The sequence below is a fragment of the Bombus vosnesenskii genome, unplaced genomic scaffold (genome assembly GCF_011952255.1).
Source record: "Bombus vosnesenskii isolate JDL3184/JDL3185 unplaced genomic scaffold, Bvos_JDL3184-5_v1.1 scf7180000013266, whole genome shotgun sequence".
Classification (NCBI taxonomy): Eukaryota; Metazoa; Arthropoda; class Insecta; order Hymenoptera; family Apidae; genus Bombus; species Bombus vosnesenskii.
This window is the reverse complement of record NW_022882926.1, coordinates 6,035,022-6,053,907: the sequence shown is the minus strand read 5'-3', so window position 1 is coordinate 6,053,907 and position 18,886 is coordinate 6,035,022. Positions and strand designations below refer to the sequence as shown.

The window sequence follows — 18,886 nt, the reverse complement described above, 5'->3', positions numbered from 1 at the left end:
GTTAACTACCTTGAATGAACTACCAAAATATATATTCTAATCGCACTTTTAGTCATAAAAATAGATCATATCTGATATTTATGACTTCTTCGTCAAAAAGAGATGAAGCACTATGGATGTGTTACCATGGAGGCAAGGAAGTGATTTTATCGACTATACTGATTTCGACTGTAGTTAACAAAAATTTCGGCAAATATATATTTCAGAGAGGAAAGACAATTGTTTTATTACTTGATGAATTTATATACAAGTGTAATTAATAACTAATATTTGCATATAGCCAAAATCTATAATTTACCATTTTAAAATGTTTTATTTCAATTTAGGCACATCAATGAATTTTTATGTCTTTATTGTAATTTTTTAACATTTAAATTCATGTGTTATCATATGTACTTCGATGAATACTTTTTCATGATTTTGCAATGCATAAGAAAAACGGTAAGGTTAAATAATGTTAAACAAAAATTTCCACGAAAGAGATCATGTTTTAATGTTTTCATAATTTAACATACACATTTAATCCAATTGTATGATATTACAGATTTTCATTTTCATAATGAAATACATATGATATATACCATGTACAATAAAGTCAACAGCATAGTTAACGTTTAAACTTTATTAAAACCAACAACATTAACAAGAACAACAAGAACAAATCATTCCTTCAGAAACAGTTCACAGAAACTCGATCTTACACAAAACTCAATTGTCCTGCCGCATGTCGCTCAACGACGTTGTATATCAGTTAGTTATGCACTCGTATAGAATGGTTCACATCATAAATGATCATTTGCCGGGAGACCTACGACATTAGTAACATGATTCAAATAATAATAGTCTCAAAATAATGAAAAACGCTTCGAATCAAACCTTCTAATTATAAAATGCATTAAGACATTTGTCGTTAAGGGTCCAGTCATGATGCCGCTACGGTCGCTAAAAGCAGTGCAAGAAAACAAGCCAGCAAAACCATAGAATATGTAGTTATCAGTATGGTTATGAGGTTAGTAACATATGAAATACGCATTTCAGTCGAACGAGGGATAACATGTTCACAAGTATTCTTGCATTTTGTACTCTCACCTTCGCTATTTGGGTCACGATCAACAGTGCGTGGTTTATCATCGGTCGATGTTATCGTTTCTTCCATATCGCACTTATTTTCATTTTTGTCGTTCAGCGCCATTAAATTATTCTCAATATTTAACAAGGGAATATCCTCCTTAGCCTCGATGTTACTACTACAAGAAATGTTATTTGTTGCATCTTTTTTCAATAAAGCTTCTAGTTTTTCTATTTCCTTCTCGTGCTCGCATAAACTTGCTGCTGCTAATTGTAAATCATAAACAGCTTTGGAAAGATCGAGTTCTGGATTAGTATGCAAATCATTTCTCGTTTCTTCCGGTTCCACAAAGTTGTGATTATCACTTAAGGTTATCGTTGTATCTTCTTTAGGAACTACATTTAATGCATCAGTGGTCCTTGATGAACTAGACAGATCATCGTTTGTGTCGTCTAGACTACAAGTAACGGAGTTACGAGTACTAGTATTGGACGTCGTACTATCGGTTTCTATTTCAGAACGGTGCGACGTCAACGAATTCTTTTGGCTTGAACGACTATCACGTAAGTGATCTGCTACGCTGCTGAACGCCTCCGCAATTAGTTTAACATTTTCGTCCGCGACACGAAGATAGAAGTCGAATGTATTATCGTCAGTCTTCTCAGAACATTCGTTCTCAGGATTAGCGAGGGTCTCCGTCAGTTTCTCTATGTTTTCTTTATCCGTATCTTCTTTATGATTCTCCGTATTATTTTCTGAATAATGACTACCTAAAGACTGTATATGTAATATGGAAGATTCGTCCGTTTTATTACTATCATTGACATCTGCTATTACAGGAAGCTCTGAAGGAACATTCGTTTCCTCAGTCAGTTTCACTTCCATATCGTCTTGCCCTTCAATCAAATTGACTAAATCTTGACATAGACGACTGTATGCCGTGAAATCGGTTTCCGTATCATGATTGGACGATTCATTTGATTTGCTCTGCTCGCAATTCTGCCAGAATTCATTGTTCAAGGCCTTTGATAGCATGTTATTAGATGTCACGGAATTCTGTGCTCTCGCATTATCCTCATTTTTATTATCATCTTGTATTCGAGTCGACGGTGAAACGTAAACACGCAATTTCTTTCTATGCGCATTCGTAATTGGACGATTGCCATTTATATCAGTTTTAGAGTTCCTCAATAAACCATCAGTACGCCATCGATCGTAATCGGAGAGTTCACCATCGCTCACGACGCGCCTATCGGATCGTACGGGTAACGATTTGATATCTATTAATGTGTTATTTATCTCGTCCTTAATATCTTGAAGATTAGGTTCTCTTCTAAGATGAATCCTATCGTGATTAATTAAACCGTACAGATTGGCGGATAAAGATCTAACCGCTCGTTTCTTCTTCGAACCAAAAGTGGTTTCCTGATCTGTAGTGATGCTGCATTTACTTTCAACGCTGCTCCTCGGCGTATTGGCATCCTTCCTGAGAGCTCGGTAAGCCAAGTCATCCGTAACAATGTCAGGCTCGCATTGCGGAATGTATGACGAACGTGGATGGTCTGGCTTAATCGGTGTAGTGTGTAAATAATCGCTTTCCGTAGCGGCCGTCACCGGCCCTAGAGGTATTCCAAACGGAGGTTGAGGATCAATCACCTTTAACGTGTTGTTAGCGTGATGAATGCTCCGATAAACGACATCATCTCGCGTTACGTCCGGTTCGTCTCGACGTGTTAGGTAATTCGTGCCATACAGATAATCATCAGTTGTATCTTTGCGTGACAAAATAGGCGAGGCTATCAGGTAGCTGATATTAGAGAGCGCAGATTGGCCGACCACTTCTGACAACGATGTAGGTCTCTCCTTTGGGTGCATTCTTCTATAAGCCATATCATCTTTCATTCTATCTATTGAATCTTCTGAAATAAATGGAACAACAGTATTAGTTTTTGCTTGACGTAGGCTAAATTCTTCCATACTCCGTCGTTCTGCCCGGTCAAGGAGATCTTCGTCTCCAAGACGAAGGCTATTATATATTGCTTCTAGCTCAGAAAGAGCTTCTTCAAGATTCTTGGAACTTCTTTTCCTTTCTAACGTGTCTTGTTCACTAGTTATTTGCGTTTCTTCCTTTACTTCAGTTTTCATATTATCTACGAATGTAACATTTGGTAAATTATAAGAATCTTCTCTTACAATCTGTTTACTTGGTGATCTTGCGCAGGAACAATTTAAAGACTTAAAAGTAGGTGACGTAGAATTATTGCGCATATTTTTTATATAAGTAGTAGATAATCTATTTTCACGTAATTTGGTATCATAATTTTTAAAGCTTGAAGTAAGTTGATCATTGCGATCGTTCCTCCTCTGACATTTCATTGCTTCCGTTTCTTTAAACAATGGTTCATCTATGTGTCTACCAGTTGAATTGTGTCTATTGTTCGTACATTCTGATAAATTACAAGTCTGCGTCGAGCTTACAGTCAGAGACAATGGACGCCGTGGGTATTGTTTTATCGAGTCACACCGATTGATTTCGTTATTCGATTCGTAAGACCTTAAACTTTTTAAATGATCCTTGGTAACTTCGTGAATATCGTTCATTTTAGCATGTAGAGTATCGTCGTATTTTGTCGCACGATATTTCCCATTAAATGGGAAAGAATTACAACTATAAGTGAAAACTCGACAACGTGGGTTTCTTGGTGGAGGCTCGGGCGGAGAGGAACTTCGACTTGCAAACTGACGATTTGTCGTGTAATCGTATGGTTCAGCATAAATTGTATTAGCCGTGGGAGAATTGAAAATATAATTTTTCTCCTTATTTACGTGGTTCTTATTTTTGTGCAAAACATTTGGCTTTGCATAAGTATTATTCTGGTTTAAATCTGTTATATATTGATCTGTCGGATAATTTGTAACATCAGTAGACGACCTTGCTTGCAAATTGGATGCAACCATTCCAGATTGTCGTAAGTTTTCAATAGATCTCTGTACAGGGAAGGTATTGCTATTAGAATAATTGATAAAATGTGATGATTGTTGTGGAAGCTGAAATAATTCATTTGTATCCACAGCTACAGATGATTGTTCTTCATTCATGAAATCATGACTATTACGCTTATTTGCTATATTATTTAGGTTTTCTGGGAACTTGTGACCTTCATCCCTTGATAAACGTTTTATATAACGTTCTGTTCGAGCTGCTCGACTTCTTCTACTGCAGAAACCATTTTTTTGTGTACTATGCCCAGCAATTTCATTTTGGTACCTTGTCAACGAATTACAAGATTTACGTGACTCTTCGTCTGAACTACTGTCTGCACAAATGCGATCCCGTTTTGCTTCTACTTGTGCTTTCAATTTATTTTTTCTCGCTTTCTTACTTAACCCATCTAACGAACCATCACTACTACGGGAGTTTAAAGAATCTCTTTGCATACTTGCTGTATCCACTGATTTTGCAGCAGTGTCATTTGAATCATTGATATCTAAATATTGATTCGAACTCTTTTCAACTGGATGAAGAACAACGTTATGTGATTTCCTATTAAATACTGTTCGAGACCTCGGCTGCCTTGTACAATATACAATTTCTTCATCGTTTGAAGAACTATCACAATCCCTTATTGAAGATATTCGTTTCAAGATTCCACCAATCGACCACTTTTTTTCTTTCTTTTTGTCTGTAGAAGTAACTGCATTGCAGACTGGTAAGCGTCGGGTTGGAGGTAATAGACCATCCATTCTTAGAATGTCCTTTCCACTGATACTTCTCTTCTCCATCATGAATAAATAATTTATCTCATTAAATATGTTATAATACCTAAAAAATTCAAGATTAATTAATATCTAAAATTCTAGAAACTTAATACTGTTTGGAAAAACACTACTTTTTGAATCTATGATTTAATGCATATTAATCTATAATTTTAGTATGTTGATATTAACATACATTAATTATATTAATAACTATAGTAACTAGACTGTGGATATTTGTGCGAGTTTATATTTTTATGAACAAAATGAAGAAAATAGAACCTAAATAGAAATTTATTTCACCCAATACATATTACGAGTATTTTACTAGGGATATTTTATGTATTTTTGCATTTCTCATAAATATATAAACATCTGCAGTCTAATAATACACACTCACAATTTCAACAATTACAATTACAACAATAATTTTACTTACGGATATATATGGGTATGTATATATACACAATATGAATAAATGCAGAAAATGTGTAAAGATGCGAATGTAAATACTTTGCTATAACCAATAAACAGATTACATTTTATCGAAAAGACGAATCTTCCATTTCCGATACCGATATGTTTATACAGTGAACACCTTGAAGCAAGGTTTCCATTATAAACAATTATATAGCATTGCGTGTATGTAGTATATAAATAGAATATTGTCTGCTAACCTCCATGCAGACGGTCGGCTGAATGATTCAGATAAGTATTAGGCGAAGGGCGAATTTTCTGTACATCTGCCAAAAATTTTTCCCTGTGTGAATTGAGAATGTCAGTCACAAAGTCCGTTCACGTTTCACAGCATAAAAAACGCGGTACTAAACTTAGGTCAGTACGTCCAATGCAGTATTGATAACGCTGATAGGATCTCCACACCTCTTCTGCAGTCTTTCGCAATACGCTCGTTATCTTGACAGTTGAACTGTAAAAGCGGTGTCTCGACTTCACTTTTTCGTACGACAGTAAGTTTCTATGATTCTCAACGATTTAGAATAGAGACTCGGTTACGTTTAACGTTTAGAGCGGAGTGTGTCTAGTTCGAGACATCTACGATCTGTAACTATCTTTGCCTGGCGCTCAGTTTGCGCTGCCATTACATGGACATCGACGAACGCGTATTACGCGTCGAACACAAAGAATACTGGTGGACTACGCGAAACTGACTCGAATCAGATCGAATCAGATATGAGAAGAGAAGGGATTCATCGTTTAGACCCCACCCATTACACCAATCTCCCCCCATACTCTCGCGCAGAATCACGCACGGTGAATCTTACACTCATCTTATGCACCCACGCACCATGGATGTACTTATATATTTACTTAGAAGATCGTTTGGAATCATTATGACTGCGGATGTTTATGCTAGTGCATATTCTTATGGGAAATTAGTAATAAGGCGGAACACTTTATGGCAATGCATAGAAATTTGTTTTATCTGTGGCAGGTATCAAGTACATATAATTTCAACTATGTACTATTTGCTTTGAAAACACTATGTAAAAGTATACAAGAGCATAAACTTTTGAAATTTACTAACTACGAGTAATTGGTATTAACCAATCCGATATAATTATTAAATGGCATCAAAGATTTAATAATATTGGAGAAAATTTTCAATTTTGAAATTATATTATAAATACAAATATAAATATATATCAAGTTATAAATTAATTTTAACTTATAGAGATTATTAACAGAAGTTAATATCTAAACAAATTTCAGGACCTATTGCAATTTAAATTATAAATCGTATGACTGATGAATATGTATATGTAGATACATTTCTGCATGTATATCCACATATTACATTTTCATATTTCACATATTTTATTTACTTACTTTGTCATATACTAAATGCATAAGCATCTGCTAAGTATTGCTAAATGTTGCCTTAGTTTAGCTTCAAATAATTTACTGCTTGCTATGCTTACACTATTTTATTATTGTTATAATGCATAGTATATATGTATGTTCTTGTGTTATGTACAAAGCAGATATGTGTACGTGCACTAAATGAAATAAGATTGGTTTTGTGAGAATGTGTTAATTCCTCCAGTGACAGTCACGTGATAGGCTCTGGACAGCATTGCTTTATTATTATGCATCACCACAGACAAGATACGGGATAGACTTATAACTCAATGCACAGCCATATCTGAAAGACTCCAGAGCCTCCTTACCATTTTGGGATCATTTTGTCAACGCTACGAATGTTAAATTTAAATTCAGATTTAAATTTATATTCAGATTTCCAAATACAAATTCAAATGTATGGGATCCAATGAACTTAGGCATCTATTGTGTAGCTTCTAAGATTTTAATGTGTTTCATCTTCCTGATCTCACGGACATGATGTACTGAATTCAACGATTTTGGTCTCAATTTATTACATATACAGAGCTCTGACGCACACAAAGCACGCATACAAAATAAATACATTGATGTTGAAAATATTTATAAATAATATTGATTTCCTTGTTTCGGACTATTGAATTGAAAATAATTTCTATGTTCGCCGTAATAAATCGCAGAGGGCGTAGGAAACACTGATTTTTTCGAGGTCGGTATTTCAGAACATATAATCCGAAGTTCGCCTTATAAATCTCTTATTCCTTGGTTAGGAAAGTAGAGGAATTTATGAAAGCGGTTCTTTTAACATAATTCCTTGTTTTTTTAACTGTAAAATGAAGTATGATATTTGTTACATAATTCTAAAGTTTGTTTTTTCCTTGAGATGCAATAAAGATTATCATACTTTGTACATCTTTTTCGTGAAAGCTATATACGATAAGCGATAATTGGATTTGTTAATCGTATTAAGTCACAGGAACCTTGAACTTACGACATCGAGTCGTTCTTGAGATTCAGCCTCAAATTGTATTGCATTCCAGATCTGAATTACGTCAGACTGAAACATATGATGAATCAAGAGGCAATATTATAAATAGAAATGCTTCGTATGCTTAGCTGACATTTTAATCTGAGTTGAACTTTAACTTCTGTCTTTTTTTGAAATAGAAAAGTTTACATTTAATATATATTCAGAAATATCGATTAATCCATAAAATGAGATTGATGCATAAAGGTAAATTAAATAATATAGCAAAAAAGGTATTAAGTATATACTTACTCCAGAGTAATCACACTGATTACTTTTTAACAAAGTCAAGTAGCATTCGTTTTAAAATCGTAATCGCTTCTTGTAAGCACTTTTGCGCTTTCATCACCCTAAATTGCATATAATTGTATAAGACCTACATTTCTCATATGTTCAACCAATTTGTTCTGATGTGTATACAGGGTGTCTAAAAAAATTAGTGATATTTTCACTTCATTAAATAATTTAATATTAATTAGTTTGTACTGTTTATATTATCGATTGATTTGTTATTAGAATAGACCGAAAATGTTTATATAGCTTTACAGATTTACAGATTTTATGAAACTAAAAAAATGAAGCTTTTTAATCTGTTCTACTTTTTTTTATTCACCTTCAGATTTATTTTACCATCTAAATATCACAAGGAGTACTTTCCCTTGGATACTTTAGACGGTTTGAATACTTTTGCATATTATGAATATCCTGCAAATTTTTGCAAATTAAAATTTCTCATAAATGCATAGATCTACGATTTACAACGGTTTACTTTGTAGACAGAATTCAGGCAAATTTATATCATACCAAGACGTGGACATAATTGAAAAGAATTATTAGAGCATCACATAGTATTCTACGAAACATCTGAAAAAGTGCGATTGTCACGTAGAACGCGAATTAACGTCGTCGTACACGATATTCCTCTGTTTTAGAGAGTTGAATCGTTTGCCTTGATGCTATGACACAACGATCGTTTACGAGAGTTCTGATAATACGTATAGTATCTATCATGTTAACTATAAGAGATAAAAATAAAATTTTCAATGTAAAAAATATAGGGAAATATAACTTATGCGTCTTTTAATTAAACAAATTTATCAAAAAATTATTTGTTGTTAAGCATATCCTTTATTACTATTTATTTGAATGACTTATTTTGCTTACTTTCGTATTATTAACAGCTTCAGAAATTGAACCAGGAAATACACGAAAAACAAAAATATTTTTTACCACCATATTTAAAAGATTCACCCACTGAGCTGTATCTTCAGGTATTCAACACCATTTACTCGTGCATCATTAAAAAACTTTAAAAGTATAACTGCAGGAAAGCATAAAAAGTTAAAATTTGTTTTATCAAGTTTAATTTATTTATTACAATTAATAGAACTAATAAATTAAGTTAATGTCTACCATTATTGTAGACCTTGAACCAAAAATATCTTGTGCTAAAAAATTTTAACCGCCTTCATCTACAAATATCCATCCTATTTTCCCTTCTATTTTATCAAATGCTGAAGAATAGAACAAAGTCTCTCAGAGAACCGAATCTACTCTTCTATTTTCTTTCTCTCGCGCGCGTTTCGATCGAAACGTGCGTGAAATCCAATAACGTACGCGGATATTTTAAGAACGATTCGGAAAAAAAAAATAATAATAATAGAAAGGAAAAAAACGGCTAAAAAGGTGAGTGCAACGTGTGTTTTGTGAAAGTTATGTCTCCAAGAATTGTTCGTTGCATAGCGCGTCAAGCGACCCGTTAAATGTCCCAAACGTTTTCGAGACCGTTTTATTTTTCGAAATTAGGTATTCGTGCTGCATGATTCGGGTCCAGAGAACCATATACGGCTGGCCAAAGACACCAGACATGATGTATACGTATGTACCTCATCGATGCAGCAAGGAGAAAGCTGCTTTCAGCGTTAATTCAGGACAAGTACCTTTATTTTACACGCGGCAAAAACTCCATAGGCGAAAAAATCGACGTGGCGCCGATTAACATGGCTCGAAATAGCGGTGCCGATCTTTTTATAGCATGGCGGGTGTCTATTTATACCTGGAAGTATGTTTAATCGTCACGCGAAGGGAAATACGTAATTTTCGGATGCCTGAAAAATTGGAACGGAGTAAATTGACTTAACGTTAAAGTATAACATTAGTGAGCATAATAAATAAATGCTTCTTTGAAAAATCGTCGTTTCATTGAAATAATAATAGCCTGATAGCTGGCTCGAATAATGTTTAAACAAATTTCACACGGAATGTGAGTGAAGTTTTCGTTAAGAATTTCCCTGTTTTTTTTCTTTTTTTTTTTTTATCTCGAGTTTATTTAGCTTGCGATGTTTGGTTCCAAATACGTGACCAGACGATTGTTTTAAAGAACATATTTATAAAACGCGAAGAACGCCAGGGAGAAATTTGAAGAACTAGAGTAAAGCAATTTCTTTACGTTTTTATGAATTGGTTTTGTACTGGTGAAAAATTCGAAGTATCCCGTTCTTGTGGAACACCCTGCACTTGCTACTATACAAGATTTTCTAGTGCAAAAGCGAACTGTAATAGATATCCGAGGATGACGTGTGATATGAATATTTGTAGATACTATATCATTTTAGTTATTAATGTCAATATCAGTACTACAAGATTATCATTATCGAAGGTTATACTACAAGATATTAATGCTAATGTTAATACTGCGGTTTACCATTAATATTAGTAAAAAATAATTACTGTTAATATCGTTTAACCGTAGCTAATTGTAAAGATAATGAAACGTTACGGATTCTTATAAAATATCATGATTAAAAAATTTCAGAAAGCACAAGTCGAAAGAACTGGAGCCGTGAAAGTCTTAAGGATATTAATTGAGACAGCCTATAGAAATGGCAGTCGCTCCATGTTTGCAGGGTCAAATGATGACAAGGACAACAATCGTATGAGTGTTAAGCTTTTTCGTTTATTGAAAATATCTCTGTAAAACGTGTGTATATTGTGGCCGGGCGAGGTAAGCCGACAAAACCGAATCTTTTTTTTTTTTTTCAACAACGAAACGAAATCGGGTAGCAAACGAAGGAATACGGTGAAGACATTGAAAACAATAATAGAGTCGAATCGTTATTTAGTTATCTACATAAGTAAAGGACGAATCAACGATGCATTCGCTTACTTTTCTTTTTTTCTCTTTTTTTTCGTTTAATCTTAGTATATTAATTATATTATGTATAACAAAGCGGTAACAACTTGTTAATTGTAACTATTATGGTAATAATCGTTTACTTTATATAATTACAATAATGTAATGTAAGGATGATCGTTAACTAATCGATAACAAACGAATCGTTTCCTCCTCCATCCTTCCTTCGTCTTGATCATCATATTATCCTCGTCACTTCCTTGAACTTCGTCTTTTCCCCCTATTTTTCTTCTTTTATTTTTTATCTTTATTTTCATTTTATTATTATTTTCTTTGAAATCCGATATCGGTCTTCAGCTAAATCGTTTCGTTATTTTGTTCGTACAATCCCCTCTTTCGTATTAATTATTTAACAACAGTTTTTTTATCCCTTTTATTATTTGCTCTTTAATTTAATAATCATAGTAAACATAGTAATTATTTATAATATTGTGCAAATAATCCATATTTTTATTTTGTTTAATAGTAATGAATGTCATTCAACGGAGGAGCTCTTCTACGTTCTCTCTTTCTCTCTCTCATTTTCTCGCCCTTTCGCACTCTTCTCGCTTACTCGCTCCCTTTCTCTCTCTCTCTCTCTCTCGCGCGCTCTCGTTCATTCTTTCACGCATACACGCTCTTTCGCACGCACTCTGTCTCGATGTCTCTCTTTGCTTGCTCGCGCGCATTCACGGCACGCAATTGCGCATGCGCGCCGCCGGCGCGGTGCACAAGCGCGAGCACTCACGGAGCACGCATTTGAATGGACGATCCTTCGCGCGTAATGTTTTTTTCGACAGCTAGCTCGTTAAAATTGGATCTTTTTTTTGGTTTCTTAGCACATTTCGTCTATCTAGCTTGTTGACCCATGGCAGTTGCTTGATCATTATACTGGCCGACAGGCTCCGCAGCTTGACACTTTACTCAATTATTCTCTGTATATATCTTTTTTAAATCTTCCTTTGTTTAGCCCAACTCTAGGATTTTTTCTGCTTCGTATCTTCTCCTCTTTCTGTTTTTTTTTTTTAGTAGCTTTTGTGTACTCATCAGTTAGTTTTATTATCTGACGACGTTTAGGTTAATGAGTTTCGAGAGTTTTCGAGACACTACAAAGCCTTTTTTGTTTTTTTTTTGTTCGCTATCCGTTTAAGAAAATTTCGTGCATTTACGATTAGTTAACTTAGTTTCATTTCTTCTTTATACAATGCGTAACGGCAGTATCGTCCACGGAGAAAGTACGTTTAAATCTCGTCTTACCTCGCTTAACGAAGGAAAGCCCTATATGTATATATATATTTTTTTTTGTTCTTTAATATCTTACAGCCGTCGTCGCGCAAAAGCTGGTATTTAATGTACGTTTATTTTTTGTTTCTGGTAAAACGAAAATCAATGAAGCACACCACGCATACTCTTCCACCCCCCTCCCCCTCGTTCCTTTTCGCAGCCATAGCAAATGTTTTGGCCTATCGAACGAACATTTTTTTCACCGTTCCCGAGCATGTTTTTGTTCCGAGCGTTACGCTCAAACGAATTTTCTGGCAACCCTTCGAGACGCGTGTGTTCCCGATCTTCTTACGATTTTCTCTTTTCGATACGATCGTAGATTAAACGGGCCGAATGTTAACAGGCTTACCAACGATCGGTAAACGCGATTGAAAACCGGGGAAGTTGCGATTCAATCGAACATTCGATCACGAAAAATCTAGATCACAGTCTTCACGTACGCGAGATAAAAAGCACTGTGTGTATGTGTATCCGGACAAAAAGGAGAAAAGAAGAAGAAGAAGAAGAAGAAACGATGTTCATTTGGCGTGCCTCTCGGGGGAAGAACGATTCCTACAGAATCCGAAAGATCCGTTTATCGTTAAAAAGAGGCCAGTGTGTTTTGGAACACTTTCCGCGCGATTGCACCTCGTTTCGTTCGTCACGCCCTGTTTACATATTTTTTTTACTTCCTTCCTTTCTTTCTTTCTAACGTTTGTCGTGTGTCTCGAGAATTTTATTGCTTCTAGAAGTTCGCGGTTGCCCATTCGACAAAGTAGTATCGAAAATATATATGTATATTATATGCGTACAAACCATTTGATTATTATCGAATTATTTGCACATATTACAGCACGGGAGGGGTTCAAAACATAAAAAGGGGCGAGAGGGGGTATCGGAGTAATTAGACAGTGAGCCGGACGGACCATCAGATACGTCGTACTTCGATAGAAGAAGGATCGACGAGTTGAATGAATTTCGTCGTCGATCGATCTCGTGCCTCGATTCGTTTCGTTTCGTCGTCGTCGCCGTTCATCGTGCTCCGTGTTATGTTAGGTTATGTCATACGTTATACCGGATGCATTTTACCGTATCGTTTGTTGCGATCGTTTTGACCTCTACGAAACAACTTTCGAATAACGTGCGCCTACAAAAAAAAAAAAAAATTCGAAGTTTCTCGTCAAGTATATGCGCGAACAGCAACGGCGATACAATGCATGTATGCATTTTTTAGTTTTTAGGCGTAATCCATGTTTCTGCTTTTTCGTTGCAGAAAGATTACCGAAGATAATAGATATGATGAGCGGATGAATACCCGATTGATAATCGATGTGATTGTGCAGATATATTGTATTGGGATATTATCGGAATCGTCTCAAAGAGAGATTCAGAGCGTAAGAAAGCCGAGTCTCGGAAGAAACGAAGAACGACGACCTCTTCCGAACGAACGAGTCGCGAGGACGCAGCCACGCGCATGCGTATACTTTGAAGCGTACTCACGAAAAGGATCATCGAATGGCCCGCGACGAGAATCGTGAAATGCAATTATAATATACGTAGAAAAGGTACGAGGACATTAATATCGGACAGGCTTCTCTAAAATACTTTGACAAAGCGGACTCGACACCGATAGTGTGTGAATTATTTGTACGATTAATTTACAATGATCCTCACCCTCTTGAGCCTTCGTAGCTTAAAATAATGAACATTTGTTTTTTTTTCTTTGTTTGCTTTTTCCATAATTCCCCGTTATTTCTCGCGTTGCTCCTGCATTTAACCTCATCATATCTACGTTTCCCTTAACCTCATCTTTCTTTCTTTTTTTCTGTCCAGCTTGTAACAAATTTACACCATTTTCTAGCTCACAGAACGTCCGTAACCATACCGCTTTCGTTATGTCCTCGTCGTCGTTCCTGCCACACATTTCAAATACAATCCTTCGAGCGAGCTGCGAGTTTCTTTGCCACGTTACGTCCGTTTTCGACCAGCGAGAACGATTCTACGTTCGTTTATTATCGCGTCTCCGTCGCCGCAAGCGCGACACCTGTTTCCGGTTAAGACAACATGGACAACGCGGTGTCGCTCCTCTTTCCTTTTCCCATCATCTCTTACTTTCTCTATTCCATTACGGAACGCGGATGTAAACGTAGAAAAATAACGATCGCGCAATCCGCGTTAACACACACACGCACACACATTATAGTTCATTTTTGTCCTCTGTGTTGTTGCTTCGCTAACGCACGCCCGTTGCGCGCCAAATCGAGATTAGCTTCTTTCGTGTACGTACCTACGTGTATAATATACGTTGATCTGTACTTTTTTTTATGGCGAAATGAACCGTGCATCGCTATCATCGTTGATAGACGCGTTCCGACGAACTCTCGTTTGTCCCCGTGTGCATACTGTTTCAACGCGTTTCTCGATTTATTTCACGCGATCTATGCGATCGTATGTTGCGTGAGAACGATGCAATTGAGGTTATTCACCCGTGATAGAATCATATGCCATGGTTAACGGTCATCGAGAATTTCGTTCGATGTGTATCGATTTACTTTTCTCAATCGTGACACAGTTCTATCTAGCCATATGGCAGATAGGATCGTACTATCCGCGAGATTAGGCACACGATCTTTCACGAGGTTCTTAAGCACGTAAACCCGTTCGAAATCGAGCTACAAACTCGGACGATTCCTTTCTTCTACGAAACATCGATTCTTTTTTTAATTATTTCAAATATACCGAATTTTCTTCTTAAATATTTATATTGCGATTCGTACCGAAAGAAAGTATATGTTGCTTCGTCGGTGTCGTTAATCGTTATTGTCCTTGGACAATCGTGCAGCTTCTCGAATCGCAAACGGAAATTGTTTAGGATACCTTTTGGGCGTTTGTTACCTCTTATGGAGATAATTCGTATTTGATAATTCAACGGAAACTATGTACTAAATATTTTAAATAACCAACATTAAAATAATCATTTAAAATCTTAACAATTTCTTTTTTCAAAACTTAACGTCTTGATTTGGCATCTATTGTTAAACTATGTAGAATGACACAACTTTCTCGCTCGGAGAAATTAATTTATAACATGAATTAACTAAAACGTGAATGAATCCTTAGATTTAAATTTTATCTTTGGAAAATGTGAGTTATATTCGAATATGTATAAAAAATTGTTTTAAGTAGACGTTATATTGCTTTGGAACATATACAACTTTGAAGATATGAAATTATTAACAAAAAATGTACTGGTTAACAATCGATATGGCGAGTTCAGTATTTATCAGAATCTAGTAATCTTATTAACACTTTACTGGATCGGAATTAAAATTTCGAATGATATAACAATCATAAAATCATCAACAATGATAAACTGAATATTTATATCGTTTTTGCAATTCGTAATATTTTAATAATTTTCCAATATGAAAATGACAAAACATTTAATTCGATAAAATATACTCATCTTCGCTAACAAATAAATACAATTTTAAATCTCAAAGTTGCCTAATTATATTACTGATTTAACAAGTATTTCACCATAATAATTGAGAGTTAAATATCTATTAGAAATATAACTTGAAAACGAGCCAAAAACAGTTGTGCCCAATTCTACGTTACCAACCGAGTTAATCGTTAATTCTTTCAGCCTATTTAAACGTGCGGCGTTTTACTCATTTGAAAGATATACTACGCGTACTGCGAGACGGGTTTACGGGCGCACGGTTGTCGATTACAATTATTCGAATAACGTTACACTATTATGTATATTCATTTATTCCAAAGCGCATCACTACGTCGTGTAAGATTGTGTCTGTGTAAGATTTTTGCAAATGTGTAAGTATCTAGCTGATGATGATTGCGAAATTTTTATTCGCCACACCTTCCCCCTCTCTGTTCCTCTTTGGCAAGAATATTGTTTGAAAAAGAGATAGTCACATTTTCATCAACAACTATCAACATAACAATGAAAACTCATAGGGAAAAAGAAGAGTTGTTAGATTTTGAATCTAGATACATAACTGTTTTACCGACTGACTTACTCCAATCGTATTTCTCCCTAAATCGCTCTATGCGAGTAATTCTTATGAGATCTTTTAAATAAATAGTAATTATATGACCAAATATTAAAACAAATATTAAAGTCGTCAAACTGTTATAATATATGGATATTAAATGTCGAAGTGCAGAGACGAGAAACAGAGAAGCAGAGGGTCAGTTAAAATAAAGCCGCGCGATCGGATGTTCGCGCATCGTATTGCGCAAAATTTGTTCAAGCCGAGCGAATGTAGTAAACTACGCGTACATTTCACATTATTAACATTCTTGTTCACCATCATCATCATCATCATCATTATCATCATCATAATCATCAACATCATCATTTATAATCGTTATCTTAATCGTTCTATGATCATCCTCACTATTATCGTCAGTTATGATCAGCATCTTCATCAATGTCTTCGTTTTCTCCATTGTTCCGTCGTTCTTTTCTCGTCTCCTTCTTTCTTTTCTGTTCAGTTTCAGGTTCAGAAAACTCTCTCGTCTTTATACACCACTGTACGATGACCAGAATAACGGATCAAAATGTCACCCACGAACCTCGACCGCAGCGAATCAACATTGTTTTTTACATTTTTATAGATTTTCTCTTCTTCGTTTGTTGTGTTTATCAGCGAATTGGCGAGTCGCTGTTCAAAACCATGTAAAAAATCCAATATACGCGGGTAAAATTTTACGAATCGGCTATGTACCGTGTTAATTTTTGTTTCCTCTAGAGTAGATGAGAAACGATCGCTGATCTCTTGTTTTCTTTCTCTGTTTTCTGAACGCGGCAATATTAACTGTCTCGCCGTAGAACGCAGGTGTTCGTTTCAATGTCGGTCGGAGCGAAAAGATGATTCTTTGCTTTCGTTTCATTGCGTTTCGAGTACGCGTGCATATAACGCAGCTGGCGCGGATCGTCATCGTCATCGTCATCGTACGATCTCTAAAAGAAGAAGAACGGTAAGGAATGCCGTAACGAAGTCCATCGAGGGCAGGAATTCTGAGTACGTTGCAACGTGAACCGTCGAGTCCTGATTTGTTTTTTGAAGGGGGGGAAGTTGACTCGAAGATTACGTTGTTCATAGTCGAGTACACTTCTCTATACAACGACTATCGTTATACTCTTTCTATGTGTTCTTCTCAGTTATCAGTTCTTGCCCTTCGATTCCTCTTCGTATGTCCATCCTTATCTTCGTTTCGTAGCCAAATCCTATTATATTCGATCACGGTTTCTTCCATAAATATTCCTCCGCGGAACGAGAGAACCGAGCCAATCCCAACAACGAGCACGGACGATGGGTGTACGCGGTATCAGCAGTCTATGTTTCTCTCTGTCGTCTCACTATTCGCGCCCCATTCTCGAACGACTCGCCCAGAAAAACCAAAATGAAACATCCTGTGTTCTGTTCCCTCATGTGTCCCATTTCTCGCTCTTGTGTGTTCATCAGCTAGCGACGTGTCTCCCAACGATCGTAGCGTTTACAATGGATTTAAAGGCAACTCGTTGGAGGAATGTATTTTTTTTTTTTTTAATATTTTGTTTATACAACTATAAGGCTGTCGATGGAGAGCGCGCGCGAGGTCCGTGAGGCCGCTGCTCTCCGCGAGCAGTATTAGCGCGTCTGTTATAATTCTATAGTTGTTAGTCGTGGTGGCGCTTACTACGACGGTGGCGGTGCTTGGGACGTCGTGGACGCCGATCAGACGTCCGCGGTTCTCGAGGTTACGCTCGGCGATCGGCTATGTATGACGACTCTGTGGCCATTTTTCGTCACGAAACCGTCGCTCTCGACCAAGACCGCGGTTTGTCTGACCCGTGGATCGGTGTCAGCGTCGTCGCTTTCTTCGCTTGGTCCGCCTAGACGTTGTTGCTTGTGCTTTCTCCAGGCGTTCTGAATCAGACGCGCGCAATACTCCTCACGCTGACGCCACAGAGTCGAGGAAACTGGTTCGTAACCAGCCTCACCTGGACGCGTCTGAACCTCGATCTCTGCCGACTCCTCGATCGGATTACCCTTGCGCGCGAAGAAGTCTTTCGTGAGAGCATCCAGAATGTCTACGCAGAACATCATATCCCCCTTGCATATTGGGATGTCCATAGATACGATCTTGTACTTGTTTGGCTTGTGTATCTGTAACGGCGGCTCCAGCACGTCCAAGAAATCGGACAGCTGATCGTATCTGATGTACTGCGTTCCATCTGGGTCGAACTGTTGCCAGATCTCGTAGTACATGTCGTAGTCGTCATCCGTCAGACCCTCCTGCACATCCTCGGTAGCTTGGGAGTAATTCTCCAAGATCACGGCGATGTACATGTTTATCACGATCAAGAAACTGATCACCAGGTACGAGAGAAGATAGGCGATGCCGATCGTGGACGAACCACAGTTGCCCGGATATCCTATCTCGTTGTTCGGTTCCTGGCAGTCCTCCTCATTTATTATACCGTCGAGGACGCCATCCCAACCGGCAGACGTTGACATCTAGACGAATTCAAGAATTTTTATGTAATGATTTTGTTGCAAAAATCCAGTTTATTTAGCTGTATAACATTATTCAGTATTTCATCAGAAGAATGTAAGAATTACACGTAAATGAATTTATTATAAAATAATACAAAACACGTTGCAGTGTCTTTCGTACTGAAGCATACTTGGAAAATTATGTTTCAATGAACGTAGTAGGTATAATT

General features: G+C 36.6%; 2 protein-coding genes across 38 annotated transcripts in view; both read right to left on the bottom strand.

Moving 5' to 3' along the window:
• Positions 1–606: 606 nt before the first annotated feature.
• On the bottom strand, positions 607–6,070 carry LOC117230336. 4 transcript variants are annotated; one of them, XM_033487652.1, is made up of 4 exons: positions 5,503–6,069; positions 5,265–5,423; positions 1,090–4,892; positions 607–808 (listed from the first exon to the last, which is right to left on the bottom strand). In XM_033487652.1, exons 3-4 carry the CDS (start codon positions 4,853–4,855, stop codon positions 783–785), a joined length of 3,792 nt encoding a protein of 1,263 aa, XP_033343543.1. In that variant the 5' UTR covers positions 4,856–4,892; positions 5,265–5,423; positions 5,503–6,069; the 3' UTR covers positions 607–782. The 4 variants fall into 4 exon arrangements, with proteins under 4 accessions (XP_033343543.1, XP_033343541.1, XP_033343539.1 ...); XM_033487650.1 differs by having other exon boundaries at positions 608–808; positions 877–4,892; positions 5,503–6,070; XM_033487648.1 differs by having other exon boundaries at positions 608–4,892; positions 5,503–6,070.
• A 4,578-nt stretch (positions 6,071–10,648) lies between these two features.
• Positions 10,649–18,886, bottom strand: part of LOC117230250 (sodium channel protein para) — a 69,786-nt gene continuing 61,548 nt past the window's right edge. For 19 of the 34 annotated variants that reach the window (XM_033487439.1, XM_033487440.1, XM_033487444.1 and 16 more), the window contains one exon: positions 17,895–18,677. In XM_033487439.1, coding sequence (XP_033343330.1) covers positions 17,895–18,677 — 783 coding nt within the window. Of the gene's footprint in view, positions 18,678–18,886 lie in introns of all 34 variants that reach the window. The other 15 variants (XM_033487471.1, XM_033487463.1, XM_033487474.1 and 12 more) reach the window with 1 other exon arrangement.

Coding starts and splice junctions, on each gene's coding strand:
- LOC117230336 (XM_033487648.1), bottom strand. CDS start 4,855: ATGATGGAGAAGAGAAGTATCAGTGGAAAGGACATTCTAAGAATGGAT.